The 27,630-nt window shown below is 55.6% G+C and overlaps 3 protein-coding genes across 7 annotated transcripts in view; 2 read left to right on the top strand and 1 right to left on the bottom strand.

The window, feature by feature from the left end:
• TMEM161A (transmembrane protein 161A) overlaps window positions 1-27,630 on the bottom strand; it is a 119,663-nt gene that overhangs the window by 83,819 nt on the left and 8,214 nt on the right. The gene's annotated exons all lie outside the window — the stretch shown is intronic.
• On the top strand, window positions 294-7,424 carry ARMC6 (armadillo repeat containing 6). 3 transcript variants are annotated; one of them, XM_054286603.1, is made up of 8 exons: window positions 294-340; window positions 1,400-1,559; window positions 1,984-2,066; window positions 2,900-3,482; window positions 4,147-4,292; window positions 5,702-5,833; window positions 6,382-6,519; window positions 7,106-7,424. In XM_054286603.1, the coding sequence occupies exons 2-8, from the start codon at window positions 1,439-1,441 to the stop codon at window positions 7,316-7,318; spliced, it is 1,416 nt and encodes a 471-aa protein (XP_054142578.1). In that variant the 5' UTR covers window positions 294-340; window positions 1,400-1,438; the 3' UTR covers window positions 7,319-7,424. The 3 variants fall into 3 exon arrangements, with proteins under 3 accessions (XP_054142578.1, XP_054142577.1, XP_054142579.1); XM_054286602.1 differs by having other exon boundaries at window positions 1,403-1,559; XM_054286604.1 differs by lacking the exon at window positions 294-340 and adding an exon at window positions 525-619 and having other exon boundaries at window positions 1,406-1,559.
• On the top strand, window positions 9,243-22,546 carry SLC25A42 (solute carrier family 25 member 42). Of its 2 annotated transcripts, XM_054286606.1 has the most exons (8): window positions 9,243-9,295; window positions 14,626-14,742; window positions 16,861-16,972; window positions 18,682-18,707; window positions 19,574-19,740; window positions 20,290-20,406; window positions 20,750-20,901; window positions 21,604-22,010. In XM_054286606.1, exons 2-8 carry the CDS (start codon window positions 14,665-14,667, stop codon window positions 21,927-21,929), a joined length of 978 nt encoding a protein of 325 aa, XP_054142581.1. In that variant the 5' UTR covers window positions 9,243-9,295; window positions 14,626-14,664; the 3' UTR covers window positions 21,930-22,010. The 2 variants fall into 2 exon arrangements, with proteins under 2 accessions (XP_054142581.1, XP_054142580.1); XM_054286605.1 differs by lacking the exon at window positions 9,243-9,295 and having other exon boundaries at window positions 14,471-14,742; window positions 20,722-20,901; window positions 21,604-22,546.

Genomic DNA, 27,630 nt, shown 5'->3' on the forward strand with positions numbered 1-27,630 from the left:
GCCCGAGCCCGGCCCGCCCTCACCGAGGCGGCCCCGGCGCCGCCGCCTCCCGCCACACCGGGGCCTCCCGCTGGCCACGCCCCCTCCCCGGTAGACACGCCCCTCCCGCTGATGGCCACGCCCCTCCCGTCGCTCCCGGAGACACCGGGTGGTCACGCCCCCTTCTAGGCCACGCCCCCACACCGGTATAACCACGCCTTTCTTCCGCACGGGCCACGCCTCCTCACGCTTTAACCACGCCCTCGCGTCCCGCCCCCTCCCGCCGCGCCTGCGCTTCTCGGAGCCGCCTCATCCCCTGCGGGCGGGCGCGGGGCGGTACTAACGGTGCGGGACGCTGCCGGTAAGCGGGACGGGAGCGAGGGGAGCGGCCCGCGGCCTCCCGCTCTGAGGGACCCGCCGCTGCCCTGCGGGCGCGCCTGGGCACGCTGCACCTACTGCGCGTGCGTGGGAGCGGCGCGCGTGCGCGTTGCCGCCCTCCGCGTTCTTTTTCGCTCGGCGTGAGGGCGAGCGGTGCGAATTGGGGCCGCGGCGCACGCGCAGAGGGCACGTACGGCGGCCGAGCGGGGCCGTTCCGCCCTCGCCTTTTGTGCGGCGGGGGCGGCCGGTGGAGCCCAGGTGGGTCGTGAGGGGCAGCGGGGCCGCGGGTGCCCCCGGAGCTCCCCCGGCACCGCCGCCTCCCTTCGGGGCTCTTTCCGCGTCTCTGGGAGCTGCGGGGTGTGGGATGCTCCGGGGCCCGGGGGAAGGGGCAGGGCGGGCTGAGGGCCGGGGCCGTGAGCGGGCGCGGTGCCCTCTGCTGCAGCGAGAGCCCCGTCACGGTGACAGCTCTGAAACCCCACGGAAACCCAGAAATGCTGCTGAAATGCTTCCCTATCCCTCTTCCCTGCCGTGCTTTCCCCATTAACTAAAACAGCGGCCGTGCCTTTGAGCGGGTATCTTTGATTCAGAGTTCTGAGCCTTTGTCTGCGGGAGGAACCGGGCCCTTGCTCGGGCTCTGCCGGGCGTCATAAGGGTTTTATACCAGAACGAGGAACCGGGCCCTTGCTCGGGCTCTGCCGGGCGTTATAAGGGTTTTACACCAGAACGAGGAACCGGGCCCTTGCTCGGGCTCTGCCGGGCGTCATAAGGGTTTTACACCAGAACGAGGAACCGGGCCCTTGCTCGGGCTCTGCCGGGCGTCATAAGGGTTTTACACCAGAACGAGGAACCGGGCCCTTGCTCGGGCTCTGCCGGGCGTTATAAGGGTTTTACACCAGAACGAGGAACCGGGCCCTTGCTCGGGCTCTGCCGGGCGTTATAAGGGTTTTACACCAGAACGAGGAACCGGGCCCTTGCTCGGGCTCTGCTGAAAGGTTTTAGGCATTGAGAAGGTTTTACACCAAACGAGCCGTGCCTCTGTCAGCAGCAGGACACCGAGGCGGACCCAGCCCGTGCCGGCACCATGGGCTCCAAGCAGATCGCCCAGGAGACGTTCGATGAGGCGGTGCAGGAGAACATCACCGAGTTCGAGATGGAGCCCGAGGAGGCTGTGAGAGAAGCCGTGCTGCAGTTCGAGGCCCAAGGTACCGTGCACTCTGCAGGCTGGGCTCTTTTACACATCCTCAGGGTTTGAAGGAGTCCTGCAGGCAGAGGTGGGTCGTGCAGCATTGGAAAGGAGCCTTTGTGAAATGGAACAGAGACACCATTAATGCTGACCTGCTTTTGTGGATTAATTATGACTGCAAAACTGCTTAGAGGGAAGCTGGAGGGCAAAATTTGGTCAGTGAAATTAAATTTCTTTTTTTTTCCCCCTCAACTGACATCTAGCTTTGTTCCAGGCAGAATCTGGCCTTACAGTCAGAATTGAATATTTCAGCATCTTTACAAGTTCATCTTTGTTCTCTGTGGTTACCTTGGCAGCTTTTCCCTAGAATGTAGCTAATACTGTTTATTTGACTCCAATTACCCTGGAAGCAGTATTAAACTTGGTTTTATTTCTCCTTTTAGGTGTGGACCTGAGCAATATTGTGAAGGCTGTGCGACCTCCTGCCTCTGAGAACGGGCAAAGGCAAAAGCACCAAATCCTGCTGGTAGGAGCACAGATTGCTGCTCTCCCTCTCTCAGGGTTATATAACAATAATAATAATATAAATACTAGGCCAACTTCTGCCTCTGCCCCATTTCTCTGGGAGCTCCTCAGGCAGTTAATCCTATTTATTCTGCAAATATAAAACATTCCAGGAGCCCCTTGCCCTTTGCAGGGAGGGCTCTGTGTAGGTGAGCTGGGTTCAGGCTCTGCTCCCGGGGCAGGACAGGAGGGAACAGCCTCGGGGTAGGCTCAGGTGGGACATCAGGAGGGATTTCCTCGTGGGGAGGGTGCTCAGGGCTGCCCAGGGAGGTTTGGGGTCCCCGTCCCTGCAGGTGTCCCATGGGTGACAGGAGGTGGCTCTGGGCTGGGGACACGGTGGAGATCAGCCCCACTTAGCCCAGGCTGCTCCAAGCTCGGTCCAACGTGGCCGTGGACACTTGCAGAGCTGGAATGGGCTGGTTCGACCCAGTTCAGCTGGTACTGGTGCCCCATGGAGCTGTGGCAGTGGTGGCACAGGGAGCCCCTGTCCCTGCAGGGGTTGCGTGCACAAATCCTAAACACCGTAACGGCACAACCACCCATTGCCCCAAAGCGATTTCCAGCCCCAGAACCTCCACGCCGCTGTTCCTCCTGCACACTCAGGTGCAGCACTAACTCCTGGTGTGTCCCCCAGACCCTGGGAGCCCCTGTCCCTCCAGGGGTTGTGTGCACAAACCCCGATCACCATAAACCACCGCTCCCATTGCCCCGAAGCGATTTCCAGCCCCAGAACCCCCACGCCGCTGTTCCCCTGCACGCCCCACGTGCAGCACTAACCCTCGGTGTGTCCCCCAGACCCTGGAGAGCCTGGCCCGGGCCGTGGCGGAGCAGGACGTGGCGCAGCTGCCGCAGCAGCTGGCCTTGCTGGCGGCGCAGTGCAGGGAGCAGCTCGCGTTCCGCTGCCTGGCCGGCCGCCACGGCGCGTACGGCGCGGTGCTGTCGGCGTGCCGGCTGGCCGCGGGGGACAGGCAGCTGCTGCTGCAGGCGCTGGCCGCGCTGGCGGCGCTGCTGGACGGGCAGCCGGACCTGCTGGACGCGGCGGGCCGGGAGCTGCTGCTGCGGAGCCTGCGGGAGCGGCGCGGGGACGACGAGGCCACGCTGGCCGGGATCCGCTGCGTGCGCCACGCCTGCCTCAAGCACGAGCGCAACCGGCAGGCCTTCGTGCGGGGCGGCGTGCTGCCCGCGCTCACCGGGGCCATCACCGGCGCCCTCGCCCGGCGCGGCGGCGCCGCCGAGCTCGTCAGGACCGCGGCCTCGGCCCTCCGGGTCATGACCTTCGACGATGACATCCGAGTGCCCTTCGGGCACGCCCACGACCACGCCAAGATGATCGTGCTGGAGAACGACGGGCTGAGAGTCCTCATCGAGGCTGCCAAAGGTGACAGGGACCTGGGGACGCTGATCCTCATGGGGAGCACCTGGGGTTTCTTCTTACTGTCTCCGGAATCGCTTGTGCTATCTTCTCAGGAATCACTCGTGATTTCTTCTCACTGTCTCTGGAATCACTTGTGGTTTCTTCTCAGGAATCACTCGTGATTTCTTCTCACTGTCTCTGGAATCACTTGGGATCTCTTCTCAGGAATCTCTTGTGATTTCTTCTCACTGTCTCAGGAATCACTTGTGGTTTCTTCTCAGGAATCCCTTGTGATTTCTCTTCTCCCATTCTCTGATTTCTGCTCTCATTGTCAGAACTTGAAGCTCCTCGGAGGTGATTCAAGAATTTGTCACTCAACTGGGGTTTAGTTCTATCCCTGAAATGTGCCCTGAGAGAGCCAGAAAGTGCCACTGTGGTGCTGCTGATAGCCTGTGGGGCAGTCAGATGATCAGAGCAGTTTCTCAGTGTATTTAGGAAGTTTTACAGGCTCAGGGCCCTCTTGTCTCTGCTCACTGCCTCTGGTCCAGAGAGGACATTGTGACCAGAGTGAGCAGGTGTCATCTCCTTGTTTGAATACATAGAACAAAATGCAGTGTTCCCTGTGTAATTAACCAAAGTAAACCCCGTTAATTGTGCAGTAATTGCTCCATCCCTCTCTCCTCCGCAGCCTTCAGGGATAACTCTGCGGTTCTCAGCGAGCTCTGCGCCACCCTCTCCCGCCTCTCCGTCAGGAACGAGTTCTGCCAGGAGATCGTGGACCTGGGCGGCTTGAACTTCATGGTGACTCTGCTGGCTGACTGCATGGAGCACGCTGTGAGCCCTGCAGAGGGGCTGGGCTGGGCTGGGCTGGGCTGGGCTGGGCTGGGGGCTCCTCATCCTCAGCAAGGGGGCTCATGGCAGTGGGTGAGCGCGGCCCGTGGTGCTTTCTGGGTTCCCCAGATGGAGGAGGAATGAAGGAATCTGACTCCATGTTCTTAGAAGGCTAGTTTACTATTTCATGATGCTAGAATGTGTTATATTAAAGAATGCTGTACTAAAACTATACTAAAGAATAGAGAAGGGATGCAGACAGAAGGCTACAAAAAGTTATAATGAAAACTCGTGACTCCTTCCAGAGTCTGACACAGCCTGACCGGGATTGGTCATTAAGTCAAAACAATTTACATGAAACCAATGAAACAATCTCCAACCACATTCCAAAGCAGCAAAACACAGGAGATGCAATCAGATAATTATTGTTTTCCTTTTTCTCTGAGGCTTCTCAGCTTCCCAGGAGAGAAATCCTGGCAAAGGGATTTTTCCAGAAAATATGACAGGGGCACAGAATTGTTTTGGTTTTCCACCAAAAACAGACTTTAAACAGAGCGTTTGGATGCTCAGGTCCCAGAGGTTGATGTCTGATTTTTTCAGCCTCGCTGATGCTCTGGCAGAGGTTTCCAAGGTCCCTTGTGCAGCAGGGCAGTGACTGTGGGCAGAGTGTTGGTAGCTGATGATTGCCACAGCCATTTTCACGGAACGGGGATGCTGTGCTGTGCTCTCTGAGCTGCCCAGCTCTCCGTGCTGCTCTCTGAGCTGCCCAGCTCTCCGTGCTGTGCTCTGTGAGCTGCCCAGCTCTCCGTGCTGTGCTCTCTGAGCTGCCCAGCTCTCTGTGCTGTGCTCTGTGAGCTGCCCAGCTCTCTGTGCTGTGCTCTCTGAGCTGCCCAGCTCTCCGTGCTGCTCTCTGAGCTGCCCAGCTCTCTGTGCTGTGCTCTCTGAGCTGCCCAGCTCTCTGTGCTGCTCTCTGAGCTGCCCAGCTCTCTGTGCTGCTCTCTGAGCTGCCCAGCTCTCTGTGCTGCTCTCTGAGCTGCCCAGCTCTCTGTGCTGTGCTCTCTGAGCTGCCCAGCTCTCTGTGCTGTGCTCTGTGAGCTGCCCAGCTCTCTGTGCTGTGCTCTCTGAGCTGCCCAGCTCTCCGTGCTGCTCTCTGAGCTGCCCAGCTCTCTGTGCTGTGCTCTCTGAGCTGCCCAGCTCTCCGTGCTGTGCTCTCTGAGCTGCCCAGCTCTCCGTGCTGCTCTCTGAGCTGCCCAGCTCTCCGTGCTGCTCTCTGAGCTGCCCAGCTCTCCGTGCTGCTCTCTGAGCTGCCCAGCTCTCTGTGCTGTGCTCTCTGAGCTGCCCAGCTCTCCGTGCTGCTCTCTGAGCTGCCCAGCTCTCCGTGCTGCTCTCTGAGCTGCTGTTCCCCCGGGCAGGACGTGGTGAAGCAGGTGCTCAGCGCCATCCGCGCCGTGGCCGGCAACGACGACGTCAAGGACGCCATCGTGGACGCCGGGGCCACCGAGCTCATCGTGCTGGCCATCAGCCACCACCTGGGCAACCCGCAGGTACCCACCAGGCAACCCTCAGGTACCCACCTGGGCCACCCTCAGGTACCCACCAGGCAACCCTCAGGGACCCACCTGGGCAACCCTCAGGTAACCCTGGGCACCCTCAGGTAACCCTGGGCACCCTCAGGTACCCCCAGGGCCCTGGGCGCCCCTCTGGGTGGGGATGGAGCTCAGCTGGAGCTGCAGGATGTGTGTGTGCAGCTGAGCAGTGCATAGACCTTGACTTTGGCCACAGTCTCCAATATTTGTGTGAATTTAGGGGTTTTCCACCTTGTAGTGTTTATTTTTCTTATTCCTCAATGAGATGGATGGTGGGGGTGGTGGTTTACACCTCTGGTGTGCAAAACACATAATTATCAAGGTTGGAAATATCTCTAAGATCACAATCCCAACCCTCCCCTTGCTTTACGTGCCAGAGCAGCGGGAGAAGCTTCAGAACAATCCAAACCCCTCCAAAAGTGCCCTGCCAGGAAAGGAGGGCCGCGTTCCCTGCTGCAGGGCAGGGGGCAGGCGGTGAGCTGACTCGGTGCCCCCTGTGGTTGCAGATCTGCGAGCAGGGCTGCGCCGCCCTGTGCATGCTGGCCCTGCGCAAGCCCGAGAACTGCAGCGTCATCGTGGAGGGCGGCGGCGCCCTGGCGGCCCTGCAGGCCATGAAGGCTCACCCGCGGGAGGTGGCCGTGCAGGTGGGTCCCTCACAGCACGGCTGGGGTGGGCAGGGCTGTTCTCTGAGCCCTGGGCTTCCATCAGGAATCCTCTGAGCCCTGGGCGTCCTCAGGAGTCCTCTGAGCTATGGGCGTCCTCAGGAATCCTCTGAGCCCTGGGCTTCCATCAGAATTCCTCTGAGCCCTGGGCACCCTCAGGAATCCTCTGAGCTGTGGGCGTCCTCAGGAATCCTCTGAGCCCTGGGCACCCTCAGGAATCCTCTGAGCCCTGGGCGTCCTCAGGAGTCCTCTGAGCTATGGGCGTCCTCAGGAATCCTCTGAGCCCTGGGCACCCTCAGGAATCCTCTGAGCCCTGGGCACCCTCAGGAGTCCTCTGAGCTATGGGCACTCTCAGGAATCCTCTGAGCCCTGGGCACCCTCAGGAGTCCTCTGAGCTATGGGCACTCTCAGGAATCCTGTGGGCATCCTCAGGAATCCTCTGAGCCCTGGGCTTGCCTGCATAGCCCAGTGACCCCTGGGCTTCCCTGTAACACCCACTGACCCCACGGTTCCCTGCAGCCCCAGTGACCCTGTCTGTGTGTCTGCGTGTCTGTGTGTCCGTCCCCAGAAGCAGGCGTGCATGCTGATCCGGAACCTGGTGTCGCGCAGCCGGGAGCTGTGCGGGCCCATCCTGGCGCTGGGGGCCGAGGTGCTGATCGCCGAGGCGCGCGCCGCCCACCGCGACTGCGACGACGTGGCCAGGGCGGCGCTCAGGGACCTGGGCTGCCAGGTGGAGCTGCGGGAGCTCTGGACGGGCCAGAGGGGCGGCCTGGCCCAGTGAGGGCTCCTGGCAGCAGCAGCAGGGAGGGTGCAGAGTGCCCGAGCCCCCGGGCCTGGCGGAGGCGGCGTTGGATGGATCTGCCCGTGAATAGATCTGCCTTGGATGGATCTGCGCGCGGATCGATCTGCCCGTTGATGGTCCTGCCTTGGATGGATCTGCCCATGTGTGGATCTGCCCTGCCCGTGGATGGTCCTGCCCGACGGAGCAAACCCGGCCCGGGGAGGCTGCAGGGAACTTGGACCCAGGGAGCTGCAGCAGAAACGGCTTCTGCATTCCCAGCCTGCAAACCAGCTCTGTGCAGTGATCATTGCCTGGATCATCTCACGGCTGAGGATGATCTGCTCCCCCAGGCAGGACGGGGCTGCTGTCACTGCTCCGGTGCCCCGGGGACAGCGGGGCTGGCTCTGTCCTGCCCGGTTTGCTGCTGGTTCCGTTTGTGCCCCACTCAGGGGCTGCGTCAGGAGGAGCCCCAGCATTTGTGAATGTGCTCTCTCTGTCCCATTGCCCTGTTCTTCTACTGCTGACCCCACTCTTGTGTTGCTGCTTTGTTTGGGATTTTTCTGCCAGCGTAACGTTTTAAACAAAAACAAAAACAAAAAAAACAACAAAAAAATACAAAAAAATAAGAAAAGAAAAAAAAGGCAAAGTAAGGAATTGGGATGACATCCAAAGGAACTGTTGGCATCCAGGAGGAAAGTTCACGTTCTCCCTCAGTGAGGGGAGCAGGGCAGGGGCTGGCAGTGGGGTGGGGATTCCAGAGAGTGACCAAGCAGGCGCTGGTGCCACTGGCAATCCCATCCCGGGCTCTGTCACCCCTTGGCACTGCCCGGGCCCCAGGAACGTTTCATTGCAGTGAGCGGGCCAAGAACCTCACGGGCTGGGGCAGAACTGGGGCTCTGTGGGCCAAAAAGGCTCTGAAGCCTCAGCTCAAGGCTCTGCTGCTGAGCCTTCCTCCTGTGCCGCTGCCAGTTTTGTGAGTGGGTGTTTTTAATGTGATATTCTCTGTAAAAATGGTGACCTTATAAAACACACAAACCTTGCAGGGCTGCGTGGCTCTGTGTGCGTGGCTCTTTTTGGGAGCCGGGCTGGAAGGGCCCCGGAGGGGGAAGGTGCAGAACGACATCTTTGGGGGGTTTTGGGGAGAACTGGGGGCAGCGGGTTTGGGGCAGCCCAGGGCTCCCCAGCTTTGCCTTCCTGGCGGGTTTGGGGTGGGAGAGCAGCCCCAAAGGCTGGGGGGGATCAAACGGGGGATTCCTGCCGGATTTCATTTCCTTCCCAAGGGCTGGGGGAGGATCCAACCCGCGGGATTTCAGTTCCGTGTCCTTTAACCGGGACCCGCTGGAGCTGAGCGCCCACCGCCACTGCCGCGGGGACCGGGCAGAGCCGCGGCCCGCGGGACACCGGGGCCGTGCAGGGCAGCAGAACCGGCCGGGATCCCCGGGCGCTCCCCGGTGTGGACGGGCGGGATCTGCGCACCCCGCACCGCTGCTGCAGGGGGGAACCGGGCGGGACTGTCGCTGCTCGAGCCGGGCTCGCCGGGGGCCCCGGTCGGGCTGCTCGGGATCCCGGCGGGGTCGTTCGGTGTCCCGGGCACTCCCAGCAGTGTCGTTCGGTGTCCCGGGCACTCTCCCGTTGCCGTTCGCTGTCCCGGGCAGTCCCAGCGGTGCCGTTCGCTGTCCCGTTCGCTGTCCCGTTCGCTGTCCCGGGCACTCCCCGGGCCCGCCCGCGCCCCCCGCCCCCGCACCGAGCGCTCCCCGCCCGCCCCGTGCCGCTACAGGCGCCCCGCCTCCTGCCGCGCCCCCCTCATCCATTGGCCGCCTCACCTGTCAATCCTTACCCGCAGCCAATCCCCGCGCACGGGGCTCTGCCCCCGCCGCGCCGATTGGCCGCGCCCCGGGGCGGGCCCCGCCTCCCGCGGCGCAGCGGGGGCGGCCTGGCGGCGGCGGACGCGGCCGGGGCGGACGCGCAGCGGAGCCGGTGAGTGCGGGCCGGGCCGGGCCGGCCCCGCCGCGGGCAGTGACGCGGCCCCGGTGCCCCAGCACCGCGGCCTGGCTGTCGGGCCCGCCCGGCCCGCGCGTGGCGGCGGCGCGGGGCTCCGGTGACATTGGCGCGGCCTCCCGCGGGGTCACCCCGCGCCGGGCGGGCCCGGGGCTGCGGCGGGGGAACGGGACCGGGCTGGTGCGCTCGGGGGAACGGGACCGGGCTGGGCGGCGGGGAGCGGGGCCGGCCTGGGCTGCGCTCGCCCCGGGCCGCGGCACCGCGCGGGAGGCCCGGCCCGCAGTGCCCGGGCTGCGGGAGCGCTCCCGGCGGGGCTGAGCGAGCGCCCCGGGACGGCCCCGGGAGGGCTGAGCGGGGGCTGCGCTTGCCCTGCTCCTTTTACCCTGCTCCTTTTCCCTTCCTTCCTCCCTGCTCTTTTCCCTTGCTTTCCCCACCTGTTCTCTGTTTCCCCACCTGTTCTCTATTTCCCTGCCTGTTTCTCTGCCTTTCCAGCCCCTGCTTTCCCTGTTTCCCTCACTCTCCCAGCCCCAACCTGCCCTGCTCCCACCTTGCCAGCCCCTGCCCTGCTACCACCTGCCTTGCCACCTTGCCAGCCTGTCCCAGTGTCCCTTTTCCTTCCCAGTCTGTCCCAGTGTCCCCGTCCATGCCCTGCCAGCCCCGTGTCCCTGTCCCTGCCCTGCCATCCCTCTCTGCGCCGCCTCTGTTCCCCTCCCACCCCAAACCATAAATGTGAATTTTTTGTTGTTCATTTCAGTCTCCAAGAAACTGAAATTCCAGCCCAGGGAAGTTTCTGTGCTGCGGGATCTCCCCTGCACAGGGGGGTGTGAAAATTGGATTATCGGGAATTAAAAGAACCGAAACCTTTGCCCAGCTCCCGGCGGGGTTGGAGCCGTCGGTGGGCGAAGGGAGCCGGGAATGCTGGCAGTGCCCCAGCGGGGTCAGGCGGAGCCTGTGCCGGGGAACTGGCCGAGATCCACCCGAGCCCCGCGGCCGGGCTGCCGGGGATGTGCTTTGGGTCTTAATGATTTTTTTCCCATTTTTTTGTGCGTATTTATGGCATTTTCCCCCCATTTTTTGTGTGTGTTTATGGCATTTTTCCCCATTTTTTGTGTGTCTTTATGGATTGTTTCCCCATTTTTTGTGTATGTTGATGGATTTTTTCCCCCCATTTTTTAATGTATGTTGATGGATTTTCCCCCCTTTTTTGTGTGTCTTTATGGATTTTCCGTATTTTTTGTGTGTCTTTACGGATTTTTTTCCCAATTTTTGTGTGTGTTTATGGTGTTTTTCCCTCCTGCCTGCTGGTTTGGAGCAGTTTTGAAGCTGCACCACCCTCAGTGTGTGTGTGTGGGTTTGGCTGCTCCTCCGTGGCTCAGGTGCATTTCTGGAGTATTTTCGCAACATCCTGAGGTTTTAAACAACTCAGAAAATCCAACCTGTGGCTGACAGGAATTCAAAATAACCATGGCTGGGTTCCAGCCCTGAGCATCCACAGAGCTATGCGTGTCCTGTTTAGTTCAGAATTTTTTTTTATTTTTATTTTTATTTTTATTTTATTTTTTTTTATTTAATTCTATTTTATTTTTATTTTATTTTTATTTCATTCTATTTTATTTTAATTTTTATTTCATTTTTTCTTTATTTTTATTTTATCTTTATTTTCCCAAACTGGGACCCTGAGGAAAGAGGGGCTGGGGCTGTGCTGGGGTTGGATTTCAGCAGGAATCGTCTGACAAGGGAATTTGGCAACCCCAAGTATTTAATTGTTTTATTATTTTATTATTTATTTAATAATTATTTTATTTTATTTTATTTTATTTTATTTTATTTTATTTTATTTATTTCTGCCCTGGTGGTTTTGGTGTGACAAGTTTGGCTTCAGGAGGTTGCACAAAGTTCAGAGCAGGGCCCTGAGCTGGGATGGGTTTGGGACAGGTCAGACAGGTTTCTGTCAGGAAAATAAAAAATAAAACCCTCAGGAGCCAGAAGTTATTTTGGTTTTGAGTCACTTTGCTGCTACTTGGAGGAGCATTTATTCTGATTTTTCCTCTTTTTTTCACTTCAAAAAGTGAATCGAAAAAATTTTTTTTTTTTTTGGTGAATGAATTTTGTTTTATGTTTATTATGAATAACTGCAATCGTGCTTCCTGATTTTCCAGAAAATAATCAAATTGAAATTTTAAAAGCAACTCTTTGGAGCTCGGGGAGGGGTTGGGGTTGGGTTTTTTTCTCGGAAAAAGGAGAATTGTTGGTGCTGCAGGAGCTGTGCCCTCGCTGAGATAACGCGGCTGCTGATAAGGGCTGCGGCTCTGGGGGATGGAGGAGAGCTCTGGGATCCCTCTGCTGGCTCCCAGATCCCTGGAAAATGGGAATAATGGGAGAAATCCAATGATGGGGGTAATCTGAATAACGGGGAGGATGGGAATAATGGGAATAATCCAATGATGGGGGTAATCTGAATAACGGGGAGGATGGGAATAATGGGAATAATCCAATGATGGGGGTAATCTGAATAACGGGGAGGATGGGAATAATGGGAATAATCCAATGATGGGGGTAATCTGAATAACGGGGAGGATGGGAATAATGGGAATAATCCAATGATGGGGGTAATCTGAATAACGGGGAGGATGGGAATAATGGGAATAATAATCAGAATAATCACTCTGTGTTCCCTTGCCAGAGTTCCCTGTGCTGGCTCCAAATCCCTGGAAAATGGGGAAAATTGGAATAATCGAATAATGGGAATAATTGGAATAATGGGAATAATCAGAATAATCGCTCTGTGTTTCATTGCCAGGGTTTCCTCTGCTGGCTCCAAACCCCTGGGAAAAATGGGAATAACCCACCCAATAATGGGGATAATCTGAATAATGGGGATGATGGGAATAATTGGAATAATGGGAATAATCAGAATAGTCTAAACAATGGGAGTAATCTAATAATAGGAATAATCAGAATAATGGGAATAATCAGAATAATTGCTCTGTTTGCCCTTGCCAAGGTTTCCTCTGCTGGCTCCCAAACCCCTGGGAAAAATGGGAATAATCCAATAATGGGAATAATGTGAATAATCTGAATAATGGAAATAATCTGAATAATTGCTCTGTGGCTGTGTGAAGGAATTTTGGCTGTGGGAAGGAGCAATTATTCAGATTATTCCCGTTATTGTGATTATTCCCGTTATTGTGATTATTGCCATTATTCTGATTATTCCCAGGCACTGCAAACTGACACCAAAACTTTAATTCAGACCGAATTTTAAGATAATTTTTGGTTTTTTGTGGCTCCAATGTGAATTCTCGGTCAGAATAATCCCCTGACCTCAGAATCCAGCCCGAGGCCAGAATGAAATCCAGCTTTGGGGCCAGCAGAAGGGAATAGAAATAATAAATAAATAAAAGTTATTTTTGCTCTGGAGCCTGTGCATGCTGATGTGTAAAATGGAGCACACAAACAGGTGTTTGTAGGCTCAGGCACCAAAAATAGAAAAGGAATGTGGCTGAACGGGATAAAGGGAATATTGTGGAGTAAATGATGCAAAAATAAATCCGGCCTTAATGCCATCATTTAAATCTGGCAAATTTCCCTCCAGGCCTCTCTTTCCCAATTGTTGTGTTTTAAAAGAAAGTTGCATTTTGCATTCCTTTGCCCTTTAGCACCATTTCTTTTCTGGGGGGTGAAGGGAAGGAGGGTTATTTTTATTTTTGGCAGGGATGGATCTGATATCGTGACCTACATTTATTGCAGGCAGGGCAGGGATAAAGTCTGCACCTGTCTAAAAACAAAAGGGAATTTGACAACCAAAGGTGTAAAATTTTGGAATTTTGGGGTGAGGGAATTCCCAGAGGAGCCGTGGCCGCCCCATCCCAAGGCCAGGTTGGAGCAGCTCGAGGTGGTGGGATGAGGTGATCCTAAAAGCCATCATTGTTAATTGTGGGATAATTAATTAGGAAGGAATTCCAGCTCTGTGAAGGAATTTTGGGGTGAGGGAATCCCCAGAGGAGCCGTGGCCGCCCCATCCCAAGGCTGGGTCACAGCAACTCGAGGTGGTGGAAGTGTGGGGTGGGATGAGATGATCCTAAAAGTCCTCCCCGACCCCAAACATCGTTAACTGTGGGATAATTAAAGGCCTCCAGGTGTGTTTTCCCCGCTCTGGAGCGAGGGTGAGGCTCCTTCATCCCAAATTGGTCATGCCTGAGTTCAGCCAGGGCTGAGCTTTGTGTTTGAGATCTGCTGCCAGGCTGGGAAATGAGGGCTGGCGCTCATTTATGAGGGGAAAGAAGCAGGTCAGCACGTCTGAAAGGTGCTGACAAGCACAAAGTACCTGAGATTGTCAAAAAAGGGGGGAAAAGAGGCTGGGAATGGATTTTTATCCCCACGTAAGCAAATTGCTGTGCACGAGGTTCCGCAGGCATCGGAGGGAGGGACGTGCCTGAATTCAGGAATTCTCATTTCCTCGTCGTTTCCCTGCAGGGTTTCACCCTCCAAACGGGGCTGTGGGGGCAGCTCTGTGCCTTGGAAAAGGGATTTGGGTCCTTGCAGGGCCCCTCTGAGCAGCTCCAGGGCCAGCTCGGGGCTGGGCACAGCAGCAATCCCAGCCCTGCAGATTCCAGGCTGGACAAGCTGCAGCTTAAAAGGCAGGAATATCAGAAAGTCAGAGCTAAAAAAGCGAATTATTCCATTTAAACAGAATTATTCCTTCGTCCACGCTCTGCAGCCGAGGTCAGGCTGACCTTTCCTCCTGTGGCTTGGGTTTGGGAACATCTCAGAGCAGGGAAAGCCTGGGAGGAGAGGGAGTCCTGGAAGGCAGCAGTGAGACCCACAATGGCCCTCGTGGCACGTGTGAGGCACTGGATCCCTCTCTGCCCAAAATAGCCTCCCCTTGCCCCGGGGGAACTCACGCCTGGACTATTTTTTCCCCTTTTTCCAAAGGGTTTTAAATTTCCATTTTCCTTCTCCAGTGTCTCCTTGTTCAGCAGTCCCAAGGAGCCAAAAATGCTCACTGGGAGAGGGCAGGATCTGCTCCTTTTCCCTGGAAATTATGGATATTTTGGTGGTTTATTGCAGCTGAGTTCTTTGTGGGGTGAGAAGGGTTGATATGAATGGCACAGCTTTTATCTGGCACCCCTAAAAATCCATTTACACCTTAAAGGAAGGAAATGGCAGCAGGATCCTGGGAGTGCCCTTTTCCTGGGAGCTGGGAGAGGAATTTCAGCTGGGGGTGGGTCGCTCCCTAACCCTGAGCTGTATCTCCGGAACATTTCCCATTTTTGACGTTTTTCCTCTGTGTTCTGGGTTGCGTTCAGGAGCTGGAGCTCTGCTGGCCCCGCGGCAGTGTGACTGGTATGGGTAATGGTGTGAGAGAAGCTCCAGTGGAATTCCAGAGGGATGTGGAGCCCGGCCCGGCCTGGATTCCTGCAGAGGTGAGAGCAGGGCTGGGACTGGGGTGAAGAGAATCCCTCCCTCCCAGGTGAGACCCCACCTGCATTTCCAGGGAGGGAATTCATTCCCCCCTCTCAGGTGAGACCTCACCTGCATTTCCAGGGAGGGAATTCATTCCCCCCTCTCAGGTGAGACCTCACCTGCAGCTGCAGGGAGGGAATTCATTCCCCCCTCCCAGGTGAGACCCCACCTGCATTTCCAGGGAGGGAATTCATTCCCCCCTCTCAGGTGAGACCCCACCTGCAGCTGCAGGGAGGGAATTCATTCCCCCCTCCCAGGTGAGACCCCACCTGCATTTCCAGGGAGGGAATTCATTCCCCCCTCTCAGGTGAGACCCCACCTGCATTTCCAGGGAGGGAATTCATTCCCCCCTCTCAGGTGAGACCTCACCTGCAGCTGCAGGGAGGGAATTCATTCCCCCCTCCCAGGTGAGACCCCACCTGCAGCTGCAGGGAGGGAATTCATTCCCCCCTCTCAGGTGAGACCCCACCTGCAGCTGCAGGGAGGGAATTCATTCCCCCCTCCCAGGTGAGACCCCACCTGCAGCTGCAGGGAGGGAATTCATTCCCCCCTCTCAGGTGAGACCCCACCTGCATTTCCAGGGAGGGAATTCATTCCCCCTCTCAAGTGAGACCCCACCTCAGCTCTGCCTCCAGCCCTGGAAGGGTCTGGAGGGGTTGGGTGCAGCTCCTTGCACCCCAAACCAGGCTGGGCTTTGAGCTCTGGGCTCCCAAGAGCTGCAGTCCATGGGGTGGGAGGGGATCCAGACCTTCCCGTCCCCTTGGGGACGGGCTGGGCATTCCCAGGGACACACAGGGCAATTCCAGTGACACGCAGGACACAATTCCCAGGGACACACAGGGCAATTCCAGTGACACGCAGGACACAATTCCCAGTGACACACAGGGCAATTCCAGTGACACGCAGGACACAATTCCCAGGGACACCCAGGAGCATTCCCAGTCACAGACTGGATCATTCCCAGTGACACACAGAACAATTCCCAGTAACAGGACACAATTCCCAGGGACACACAGGCCAGTTCCCAGTGACACACAGGAGCATTCCCAGTGACAGGACACCATTCCCAGTGACACACAGGACACAATTCCCAGTGGCTCCCAGTGGCACCCAGGACCATTCCAATGACACACAGGACAATCCCAGTGACACACAGGACACAATTCCCAGTGGCTCCCAGTGGCACCCAGGACCATTCCAATGACACACAGGACAATCCCAGTGACACACAGGACACAATTCCCAGTGGCTCCCAGTGGCACCCAGGACCATTCCAATGACACACAGGACAATCCCAGTGACACACAGGACACAATTCCCAGTGGCTCCCAGTGGCACCCAGGACCGTTCCCAGTCAGGCTGCCCCACTCTGTGCTTTCCCTGCCCCTGGAAGCTCAGGAGAAGGCAGATTCCTCCCAGCCTTGCTGGGTTTAACCCAGACCTGGGGCTGAAGTTCACCTTTGCCCGCCTGAGGAGGGGGAATTGAGCTGACCCTGGGGTTTTGGGTCATAAACATTAACTCTGGGGTTGGGAAACACAAGGAAAATGTTAACTCCTGTCCTCCACAGAGTGGCAAAAGTTCACACATCAAGCCCGGGCTTGTTCTCACTGCACAGCCTCCACTGGGTTGGATTTTGTGGCTTTTTGTTGTTGTTCTCTGTGGGACAAAAATGCTGATTTTATAACTGTGAGCTGTGGCAGGAATGCCAGCAGCAAAATCCCTCTCATTCCACCACAGAAGGGGAAAAGTGCCTGGACTGACCCTCAGGAGCTTGGCAATGGTGTGGGAACAGGGCTGGGGTGCTTCTCTTCCAAAACTTCCCCTCTGCCCGTGCCCAAAAATCGTGGGGAGGGAGAAGAAAGAGAAATAACAGGGAGCAAACAACACATGCAGGAGGAATGCTCGGAATTCTGCCTCCCAGTCCAACCAGCAGCGAATGCACTGTGCTGGAAACTCAGCGAGACATTTTGACCCAAATCCTGGCCCTGGGGAAAATGCTGCACAAAAGGTGAAATGTTATTCCTTGTGGCATTGATTTTTAATTTTTTTTCCCCTTTATCCAATGTTTTTTTGTCAGGATAACCAGGAGAAGAAGAAAGTGCTGAACTCACTGATGTCCGGGGCTCTGGCTGGCGCTGTGGCTAAAACTGCAGTGGCTCCTCTGGACAGGACAAAAATCATGTTCCAAGGTGACTCCCCCGGGCTCTTTTCCCAAATTGTTTTTAATTTTGAGCCCTCTGTGCTCATCCAGCTCCTTCCCCTGGAGATGTGGGGGCTCTGGGAAGGGGGAATTGGGCTGTGAGGGTTCCCTGCTGCGGGCTGGGTGCCCAAATTGTGTCAGCTCTCCCCAAAATGAGAGGCAGCAGGCACTGGGGCTGCCCATGCCCGGATCTGTGTGCTCTGGCACCCCTGAATTGCCACAGAAAATGACATTCCTGTGAGTGGAACAGAGAATTTCCCTGTGTTTAGCAGGATTTGGGGATTGTGGGATCTGTTGCAGAGCGACTCCTCCAATTACCCCAAGGGGAACAGCACAGGCCTTTAATTCAGTGGACATTTGGGAAAGCCAAGAATTTTAAGCCTGGTGACATCCCAGATTAACTGAGTTGGGCTCAGCCTAATCCCTGGCTGACATTTAATTTAGAATTGATTTCTGCTCACATGATTCTCATTCTGGGCAGAGCAAGGAGCTCTGCAATTGCTGGGATGTGGATCAGGGGGGCTGGGGTTGCCCCTGGCACCTGAATTTTGGGGTTTTCCCACCCAAACCACACACCCAGGTTCATTTTGGGGTGGAAACATCAGGGGCACGGAGCTGGGCTGGGCCAGGGGATCTCCTGGAATTTGGGCATTCCTGAAATCCCTGTGTGCTTCAGCCCATCCCAGGATGGGATTAAAATCTTCCAATGGGAGCAATTTTTTGGGATGTGATAGGGGTTTTTGGGTTCTTGCTGCCCTAAGGGGTTTTATTCCCTGTCTGTGAGGAGGGAAAATATCTTTGGATCATCAAAGCAATGCCTTGAGTCAGGAATGGGGCTTGGGATGGGGGAAAGTGTCCATGGCAGAGGGGTGGATGAGCTTTGCCATCCCAAACTCAGTGAATTTCCCACAGCTCAACAATTTTATTATTTTAAATAATTTTTAAAGGAGCAAAACCCCCTTGGTAACCATCACTGTTCATCGAGGTAGTTTTTATTCCTTAAAAAAAAAGAAAAATTCCAAATAAAAGCATTGAATTGCACAGGGGAGCAGCAGTGGGGAAAAATGGATTTGCATGGAATTGTTGGATGCACTCGAGAGGCTCCCAGAGCCTCAGATGAGCCAGGCAGGAGCTGCAGCAGCCCCTTAATTGGAGCCCCGTTCATTAAAGCTTTCCAGCCAGGGCTTTCCCTTCCTGCCAAACAAATCCTGCTCCCAAAGCCTGCCACAGATAAGGAGGTGCTGTCACTTTGGATGGATGCAGGGGAAGGGGGAAGAAAATAGAAAAATCAGGGAGTTCATTTGAGTTTGGCTGGGCTGGAGCTGCTCTTGCGTGGAGCTTCGCTCTGCCCTCGCTGGGTTCTGGAATGAGGCTGGAAATGCTCTGAAAAATAACTGAGCAGTGCAGTTTTGATGGGTTTTCTTTCATTAATTGTTTTTATGTATTCATTTATTCTGCCCAAACTGAATTTTCCTAACAGGCAGCAGGGGGAAAAAAATTTACTTTTGTGTTAAATTATGTGAGCATTTAGAAGACAAAGAATCTCTATTTCCTCTTGCATTCATTCTTTTCCTTTTATTTTTATCCCTTTAGACAAAACACCTGATTGTTTATCCGTTATTTAGGGATTCATGGATCAATATTTATTTTTATGTCTTGCAAGCCCTAATCTTCTTTTTTTGTTGTTTTTATTTTTAGTGTCTTCAAAAAGATTTTCTGCCAAGGTAAGATGATGTCTGTCTGCTGTTGCTCTGAAGTGTTTAATTAATCTTTTGTTGATATTTCACTTTTTTGGGGATTTATCAGCAGCATTCCATGAAAACACAGAGGGAAGGACTGGGAATGGTGTTTTTGGGACTATTCTTTGTGATTTGGGGACCTTTCCTGGTGATCTTGGGACCATTTTTAGTGCTCATTCCCTTCCCCAACCACACAGGAGCTGTTCCAGCATTTATAGGGAATTAAATCCAGGATCTGATCCCTCTCCTGACTTCCGGAGTGCTTTCTGTGCATTCCAGCTTTTCCACACGTGGTGTTTGTGATCCAAATGTTCCTGCCTGGCCCCAGGGAGATGAATTTGGGTTTGGGAAGGGGTTTTGTGTAAATTGTGCCTTCCCTGAGAGGGAAAATGAGGCAGGCTGGGATCTAAAAACCCTTCCTCGCCCTTGTGTGGAGCTTCACTCTGCCCTTGCTGGATTCTGGGATCTGGGCATGGAAATGCTCTGAAAAACAAGTGCACAGTGCAATTTTGATATTTTCCTTTAATTAATTTCTCTTTATTTAGCGTTTTAAAGCACGTGGATGTGCCGGGGAGGCCATGGCAGCTCTGTGGGCAGGGGATTGGAGGGGTTAATCTGTGGGCTCGGCTCCCTGCCCTGCATTCCTGCTCCCCAGGGGTGATTTATCCCCTTGGCCTGCTCCCCACGGGTGATTTATCCACTCTTATCCCCTCGGCCTGCTTCCCACGGGTGATTTTTCCTCTCCCCATGGGAGATTTATCCACTCTTATCCCCTCGGCCTGCTTCCCACAGGTGATTTATTCCCTTCCCCTGCCCCTGGCCTGCTCCCCACGGGTGGTTTCTCCCCTCAGGAAGCGTACAGGCTGATCTATCACACCTACCTCAACGAGGGCTTCTGGAGCCTCTGGAGAGGGAACTCGGCCACCATGGTGCGGGTGATCCCCTACGCCGCCATCCAGTTCTGCGCCCACGAGGAGTACAAGCAGATCCTCGGCAACTACTACGGATTCCAGGGAAAGTAAGAGGCGGCGGGGCTTGGGGTCCTGACGGGGGAGCTCCAAGATGGAAGCTCTGAGGGGGAAGCTCTGAGGAGAAGCTGTGAGGGGAAGCTCCAAGATGGAGGCTCTGAGGTGGAGGTTCCAAGGGGGAAGCTGTGAGAAGAAGTTCCAAGGGGGAAGCTCTGAGGTAGAGCTTCCAAGGTGGAAGCTGTGAGGGGAAAGCTCTGGGGAGGAAGCTTTGAGATGGAAGCTCTGAAGGAAAAAGCTGTGAGGAGAAGCTCCGAGGAGAAATTCCGAGGGGGAAGCTTTAAGGGAGAAGCTGTGAGGGGAAGTTCCATGATGGAAGCTCCAAGGGGGAAGCTGTGAGGGGAAATTCCGAGGGGGAGGCTTTAAGGGAGAAGCTGTGAGGGGAAATTCCAGGATGGAAGCTTTGAGGTAGAAGTTCTGAGGGGAAGCTGTGAGGTGGAACCTTGGAGGGAGAAGCTCTGGGGGAAGGAAACTGAGGGGGAAGCTCCAGTGGGATCTGCAGCTGCAGGTGACGTTTGGTCTCCTCTCTCACCCCACTCCAGGGCACTGACGCCGTTCCCGCGCTTCATTGCCGGCTCCCTGGCTGGCACCACGGCTGCCATGCTCACCTACCCCCTGGACATGGTCCGTGCCCGCATGGCTGTCACGCCCAAGGAGATGTAAGTGACCCATGCACAACTTTATGGGTTTTTTAAGAGGTCACATGGTCTTATTGCCCTTTTTTGGGTCAATTCTTGCTGGGAGCCTTTGGTGGGATAAAGCCCCGGGGTCTGAGCAGCGATTCAATGTCCAGAGGCCTGGATGTGGGAGGAGATGGGTACTGGGAGACCAGTTCAGGAGGGCAGCTGGACCCAGGGAGACCCAAGAGAGCTGAAACCCCCTCCGAGCTGCCCGATGAGCTCGGAGCCGAATTAATTACCAATTAATCCATCAGAGAGCCCTGCTGGGAGCACCCCAGCCGCTGACCAGCACAGGTCTGCTCTCCCCGTGTCCCCACGGCAGGTACAGCAGCATTGTGCACGTCTTCATCCGCATATCCCGCGAGGAGGGGCTGAAAACCTTGTACAGGGGCTTCACTCCCACCATCCTGGGCGTCATCCCCTACGCTGGCCTCAGCTTCTTCACCTACGAGACACTGAAGAAAGTGCACGCAGGTAAAGCTGGGAATGCTGCAGGGTTTGGGGTGCTGAGGGGTCTGAGCAGGTGGGAACAAGGAAAGCTGGGCCTGAATTGTGGAGGGAAACAGGGGAATTTCCAGTTGGAAAAGGACTTGGTTGTGCACTGAGTTGGGAGCAAAACCTGGGGAGTTGCACCTGTGACATGTCAGTAAATGTCTCATCACTTGGGGTTTTGTTTTGTGGGACCTTTTCTAGTGATTTTGGGGACCTTTTCTAGTGATTTGGGGACTATTTGTAATATTTTGGGGTCCTTTTCTAGTGATTTGGGGTCTTTTTCTAGTGATTTGGGGACCCTTTCTGAAGATTTTGCTTGGGAACAAAACTTTGGGAACAAAACCTCAGGAATGAAACCTGAGGAGCAAAACCTTGGGGAAAACAAAGCTTTGGGAGCTCACTCTGGGGAACAAAACCTCGGGAGAGCAACTTGCGGGAAAACAAAACCCCAAGTTTTGGGGGTAACAAAACCTCACGAGCGCAACCTCAGGAAGGAACCCTCCATCCTTCCACCCTGTCCTCTTAATTGTGAGTGAATTCCACTGTGTGTCCCCCAGAGCACAGCGGGAAGGCGCAGCCCTCGCCCCCCGAGCGGCTGCTGTTCGGGGTGAGGGAATGAAACCTGGGTAACAAAACTTTAATTGTGAGTGAATTCCCAGGGTCCCCCCACTCTGCTTTCCCCAGAGCACAGCGGGAAGGCGCAGCCCTCGCCCCCCGAGCGGCTGCTGTTCGGGGCGTGCGCCGGCCTCATCGGGCAGTCGGCCTCGTACCCGCTGGACGTGGTGCGGCGCCGCATGCAGACGGCCGGCGTGCTGGGCCACACCTACAGCTCCATCCTGCGCACCATGCAGGACATCGTGCGCGAGGAGGGACTCGTCAGGGGCCTCTACAAGGGGCTCAGCATGAACTGGGTCAAGGGCCCCATCGCCGTGGGCATCAGCTTCACCACCTTCGACCTGACGCAGATCCTGCTCCGCAAGCTGCAGCACGGCCCCGGCCTCGACAGGTAGTGGCTTCCTGCAGAGAGAGCGGTTCCTTCTTCCCTGGCCTCCCACGTGCTCCTGCAGCTGGGAACTCGCCCGTTTGGTGGGGGGTTTTTCCCCTGCTGTTCCCGGATTGTTTTTTTTTTCCCTTTTTAATTTGGAAGCCTAACCGTTCCCCGAGTGAGAAATCCCCGATCCTGCAGAGCTGAGTCCTCCCAGGCAGCTGCCTCAGCCTTCTGCTGGACTCTGCCCCAGGAGTGGAGCCTCCCCCCACCTGTGCTGCTCCTGGCTCCTCACCTGGCTCCCCGTGGGCACACGGAGGCGGTGGATGGTGGCAGAGGGGGCTCGGAGCTGTTGGGAAGGAGCCCCTGGGTCTGGGAAGGGGCAGTGCTGTAGCTCCCTACACTCTGCCAAGTGCAATATCCCGGTGTAGGCCGTAGGGAATCGCAGGTTCCCCTGGGCTGTGAGAGCAGGCCCAGGACACTACACTTGTTCCGAAAGCTGAATGTTTGTTTCCTCTGGCTGGGAATGCTGCCCTTTCCCCGTGGATCTCCCTGCTTTTGGGTTGCGCTGCATCGATGTCCCTCGTTTGTGGTGTCCCTCTGAGATTACCAAAGACTGGAGGCACAGAGGAGGGCGGTTCTGGCCCTCCATGAGGAGATTTTCTCTGAGTGCGGTCGGTGTCGCCGGGCAGGGGCTGTGCCTGGGTCGCAGGCTGGATCCGCTCCAGCTGCTCTGTGCTCTCCGTGTGTGCCCTGCCCTGGAGGGGCGGCGTTTCCAGGGCTGCAGCGCTGCGGGAGGAGCTGTCCGCCCTCCAAACCCCCAGTGTGTGTCTCACTCGGTGTTATCGCTGCTCTGTGCACCCGGGAGAGCAAACCCCGCTGCAGCCCGGGCTGTCCCCAGCAGAGCTGTGCTGGTGTCCCCTGTGGTACCTGCTGTGTAGGTCCTGGCACCTCTGCTCACCGACTCATCCCCTCAGCTGCTTCAGCCCTGAAATCCCCTTGGATTTAACCCTGCAGTGCCAATCGCTTCCAGCTGGGATTCCAGAGTCTCTCGCTGTTCCTCTTTCCAATCAGTTTTCAGGGAAATGCAGATTTTTTTATTGGGTGATCCATCCCTCTGTTAAATTCAGAGGTCAGAGCAGACTTCAGGCTCCTCTGATGGAAGATTACACGAACCAAGGTGGAAAAACCCCTTTTTTCAGAGAGAGTCCATAATGTGAGAAAAAGATAAGATTTACCTTCAAGCCTGTCCTTTCCTGTTTGTTGTGCACTTGAGCCGGATGGGATGGGTGGCAGTGGAAGGAATTGCACGAGGGGGCAGGAGCAGCCTTCTCCTTTCCTTTTTGTCTTTGCACTTCTCGGGAGCACGGAGCTGCTCCCGATGCCAAATGTTTCCTCAGCAATCAGGGGGTGTGGGCACACGGCGTGTTCCCAGCACCGGAAGGGGCACGCTGGAACTGGTGTTTGTTTTATCAGGGCGGCACACTCCCTGGTTTCCCTGGGAATTGAAGATCCCTGGGCTTTTGGGAGGCGGTGGCCGCCAATTCTGTGTCATTGTTTGGGGGCTGTGGAAGACTCCCAGCTCTGCTTTCCCCTGCTCAGCCCCCCGTTTCTTTTCTCCAATGGAGAAGCCAATTTACCCTGCTCTGGTCCTGATCCCGAGGGAGGAACTCCCAGCAGTGTTCGTGTCCTGTCCCTCCTTGTCCCCTCCCCGCTGGGAAAAGCAGGAATTCCAGGAGCCCTTCTTTAATTAGCAGCTGCACCTGATTGAAATTCGGAATTTCAGCCAACTTCCCCACGAGTTTTGCAGGCTGGGTGTTTGTCCTTGAGTTCAGCCTCTGATGGTTTTGGTGCTTTTGTTTCTCATCAGAGCCTGTTGCTGCTTTGGGTTGGTTTAAAAAGCTTTTTTTTTTTTTTTTTTTTTTTTTTTTTTTTTTTTTTCCTCCCTTTTTTCCCTTTTTTTGAATGCAGAAAAGGGGAAACAGAGTGTTCCCTTCTCTTCTTCCCTGCATGGATTCACACACGTTCCAGATTTTTTCTGAGGTGTGCTGGCCAGGGAGAGCTCTGAGAAAGGAAACAACTCAAAACAGGAGTTTTCCCCATTTTTTTGTCCTTTTTTTTCCTATCCTGCAATTCCCTAATTTTCCACTTTATTCCTCTCAAATTTAATTTCCCACTCCCCTTTATCACGGATCCTTAAAGCGTCATCACCACCAAATCTGTGCTTTTTGTTTTTCCTTCCCTCTCCCCCCTCCTGCTTCTTCCTGCACCTTGAGCCCCGCACTGGCACTTCGAGAAAACCAGGTCCAGAAAAATGCACCCAAATCGTCAAAATTGCAGCTTTTTAGCGTTTTTCCAACAGCCCAAGCACGTTCTCCCCTCGCAGCCTGGATGCTCCAGGAACTTCAGGCACCATGGGATGGTTTGGGGGAACTTTCTGAGCTCCTTGGCTGGTTTGGGATCTTCTCTTTGTACCTTCTAGGGGCTCATTGCCCCTTTTGTTCACCTTTTTTTCCCCTTTCCCCCCTTCTTTTCCCCTTTTCTTTCCCCTTTTCCCTTTTTTTTCCCTTTTCCTCCTTTTCTCCCTTTTTCCCCCCCTTTTCTTTTTCCCCCTTTTCTGTTTCCCCCTTTTCTTTTTTCCCCCTTTTCTTTTTTCCCCTTTTCTTTTCCCCCCTTTTTCCCTCTTTCCCCCCTTTTCATTTCTCCCTTTTCATTTCTCCCTTTTCTTTTTCCCCCTCAATTTTCCCCCTTTTTCTCCCATTTTTCCCCCTTTTTCCCGCCCCCTTTTTCTCTCCCTCTTTTCCCTCTTTCCCCCTTTCTTTCCCCCCTTTTTTCCCCCACATTTCCCCCCAAAATCACCACGAGTTGCAGGGTGTCCCAGCGCCGGTCACTGCCTGTGTGGTCTATGCATCTGTTAATTAATTAATTAGCACAAACACTGTTAATTGCCTTTTCCCCGTGCCCTCACCATCCACGTGTGCGTGTCAGTTTTGACGGCTTTTCTTGGATCTGGATTCTATTTTATTGCAGTGAAGACACTTTGTTATATAATGTTTATATATTTTAAGATTTGTGCCAAGAGAGGATGTATATTTAATAAAAAATGTGATTGACTTTGGGGCTCTGCACGGCTTCTCTCTGGTTCTCAGGCCTGGAACGTTTTAGGGGGTTTTGATGGGGTTTTTTTGGGTGGTTATGAGGAGATTTTTGAGGGTTTGTGTGGAGATTTTTGGGGGCGATTGTGATGGTTTTTCTGAGGATTTTTTGAGGGCTGTGAAGGTTTTCTGGGCATTATGAGGGTTTGTGAAGGGATTTTTGGGGGTTTGTGAAGAGAGTTTTAGGGGTTTGTGAGGAGATTTTTGGGGAGGTTGTGAGGGGATTTTTGAGGGCTGTGAGGGTTTTTTGGGCATTATGAGGGTTTGTGAAAGGATTTTGGGGTCTTTTTAAGGGGTTTTTGGGGGGATTATGATGGGGTTTTTAAGGAATTTTTGGGCAGTTATGAGGAGTTTTTTGGGGGATTATGAGGGGGCTTTTCTAAGGGTAGTGTCGATTTTTGAGGTGTTTTATTGTGAGGATTTTTGAGGTGTTTTTTGGTGAGGATTTTTGAGGGTTTTTTGGTGAGGATTTTTAGGTGGTTTTTTTTGTGAGGATTTTTAGGGTTTTTAATGGGTTTTTTTTTGAGGATTATGCCCCTTTTACCGCACCAATCTCCTGCCGTGCTTTGTGTCGGGGCTTTGCTGGGATTTCGGGGGGATTGCTGGGAATTCGCTGGGAATTTGTTGGGATTCGGGGGTCCCGAGGAAGGGAAGGAGCCCCGGCGCTCCCCGCGCTGTCGCTGTCGCTGTCCCCAGGCGGTGGCAGCAGGTGGCGCTGTCGGCTCGGGCAGTGGAGCCTTCCCCAGCTCGGGGCTCCCAAAGAAACCTTTATAATCCCCCTAAAAACCCTCATAACCTCCCCCCAAAAAAAACCTTTATAACCCCCCCAAAAAACCCTTATAACCCCCATAAAAGCTCTTCATAACCCCCCCAAAAAAACCCTCACATCCCCTCCCCAAAATCTCCTCACAACCTCCCAAAAAACCCTTTAAAACTTCTTCATAACCCCCCAAAAAACCCTCAAAAATCCTGTCACAAACCCTGCTAGGGATCCGATTTGGGATAAAGTGGGGTAGGAAAGGATTCCCTGCCAGGGATCCCATTTGGGATGGAAATGGGATGGAAATGGATTCCCCTCATCCCCCCCTGTCAGGGATCCCATTTGGGGTGGAAATGGGGTGGGAAAAGACTCCTTTTTAGGGATCTCATTTGGGATAAAGAGGGTGGGAAAGATTTCCTGCCAGGGTTCTCATTTGGGGTGGAAATGGGGTGGGAAAGGATTCTATATCAGGATTTCATTTGGGATAAAGTGGGGTGGAAAGGATTCCCCGCATCCCTCCCTGCCAGGGATCCCATTTGGGGTGGGAAAGGATTCTATATCAGGATTTCATTTGGGATAAAATGGGGTGGAAAAGATTCCCCGCATCCCTCCCTGCCAGGGATCCCATTTGGGGTGGAAATGGATTCCCCTCATCCCCCTCCTGTTAGGGATCCCATTTGGGATAAAATGGGGTGGAAATGGATTCCTCTCATCCCGCCCTGCCAGGACGAGCCCCCCCAGCCATGGGATCCCCCCGGACCATCCCCTCCCGTTGCCCCCGTGCCCGCCCCATCGCGCTGCAGCCCCCAGACCCAAACCCCGCGGGGCCCCTCGGTGCCCGGGCCGTGTCTGCGCCGCCGGCTGCTCGATCTGTCACTGTCGCCGCCGGGCGGGGTCACCCGTCTGGGCAGCTCCCGCGGGACGCTCCGGCTGCGCGTCTGCCTGCGCCGCCACCGGCCCTGGCAACGCGACAGGCGACAGGCGGGGCGGCGGCGACAGCGCGCGGGGACACCAGAGCGGGGCAGGGACACCAGAGCGGGACAGGGACAGGGACACCAGAGCGGGGCAGGGACACCAGAGCGGGGCAGGGACACCAGAGCGGGACAGGACACAGGGACACCAGAGCGGGGCAGGGACACCAGAGCGGGACAGGGACAGGGACACCAGAGCGGGGCAGGGACACCAGAGCGGGACAGGGCACAGGGACACCAGAGCGGGGCAGGGACACCAGAGCGGGACAGGGCACAGGGACACCAGAGCGGGGCAGGGACACCAGAGCGGGACAGGGACAGGGACACCAGAGCGGGGCAGGGACAGGGACACCAGAGCGGGACAGGACACAGGGACACCAGAGCGGGACTGGGACAGGGACACCAGAGCGGGGCAGGGACAGGGACACCAGAGCGGGGCAGGGACAGGGACACCAGCGCGGGGACACCGCACAGGGGACACCAGAGCGGGGCAGGGACACTGCCACCGCACAGGGGACACAGTGGGGACAGCGCCTGCACCCTCGGAACCCCAAACCCTGCGGGAATGCCCCCGCACGGCCCTTCCCAACCTGCTGGGCTGGGCTTTGGGTTCCCCATCTCCCACTGGGCTGGGCTTTGGGTTCCCCATCTCCCACTGGGCTGGGCTTTGGGTTCCCCATCTCCCACTGGGCTGGGCTTTGGGTTCCCCATTTCCTGCTGGGCTGAGCTTTGAACTCCCTATTTGCCACTGGGCTGGGCTTTGGGTTCCCCATCTCCCGCTGGGCTGGGCTTTGGGTTCCCCATCTCCCGCTGGGCTGGGCTTTGGGTTCCCCATCTCCC

The sequence above is a fragment of the Melozone crissalis genome, unplaced genomic scaffold (assembly GCF_028551555.1).
Source record: "Melozone crissalis strain CALT ecotype California unplaced genomic scaffold, PUWL_Pcris_2 ptg000054l_1, whole genome shotgun sequence".
In the NCBI taxonomy this organism is placed as follows: domain Eukaryota; kingdom Metazoa; phylum Chordata; class Aves; order Passeriformes; family Passerellidae; genus Melozone; species Melozone crissalis.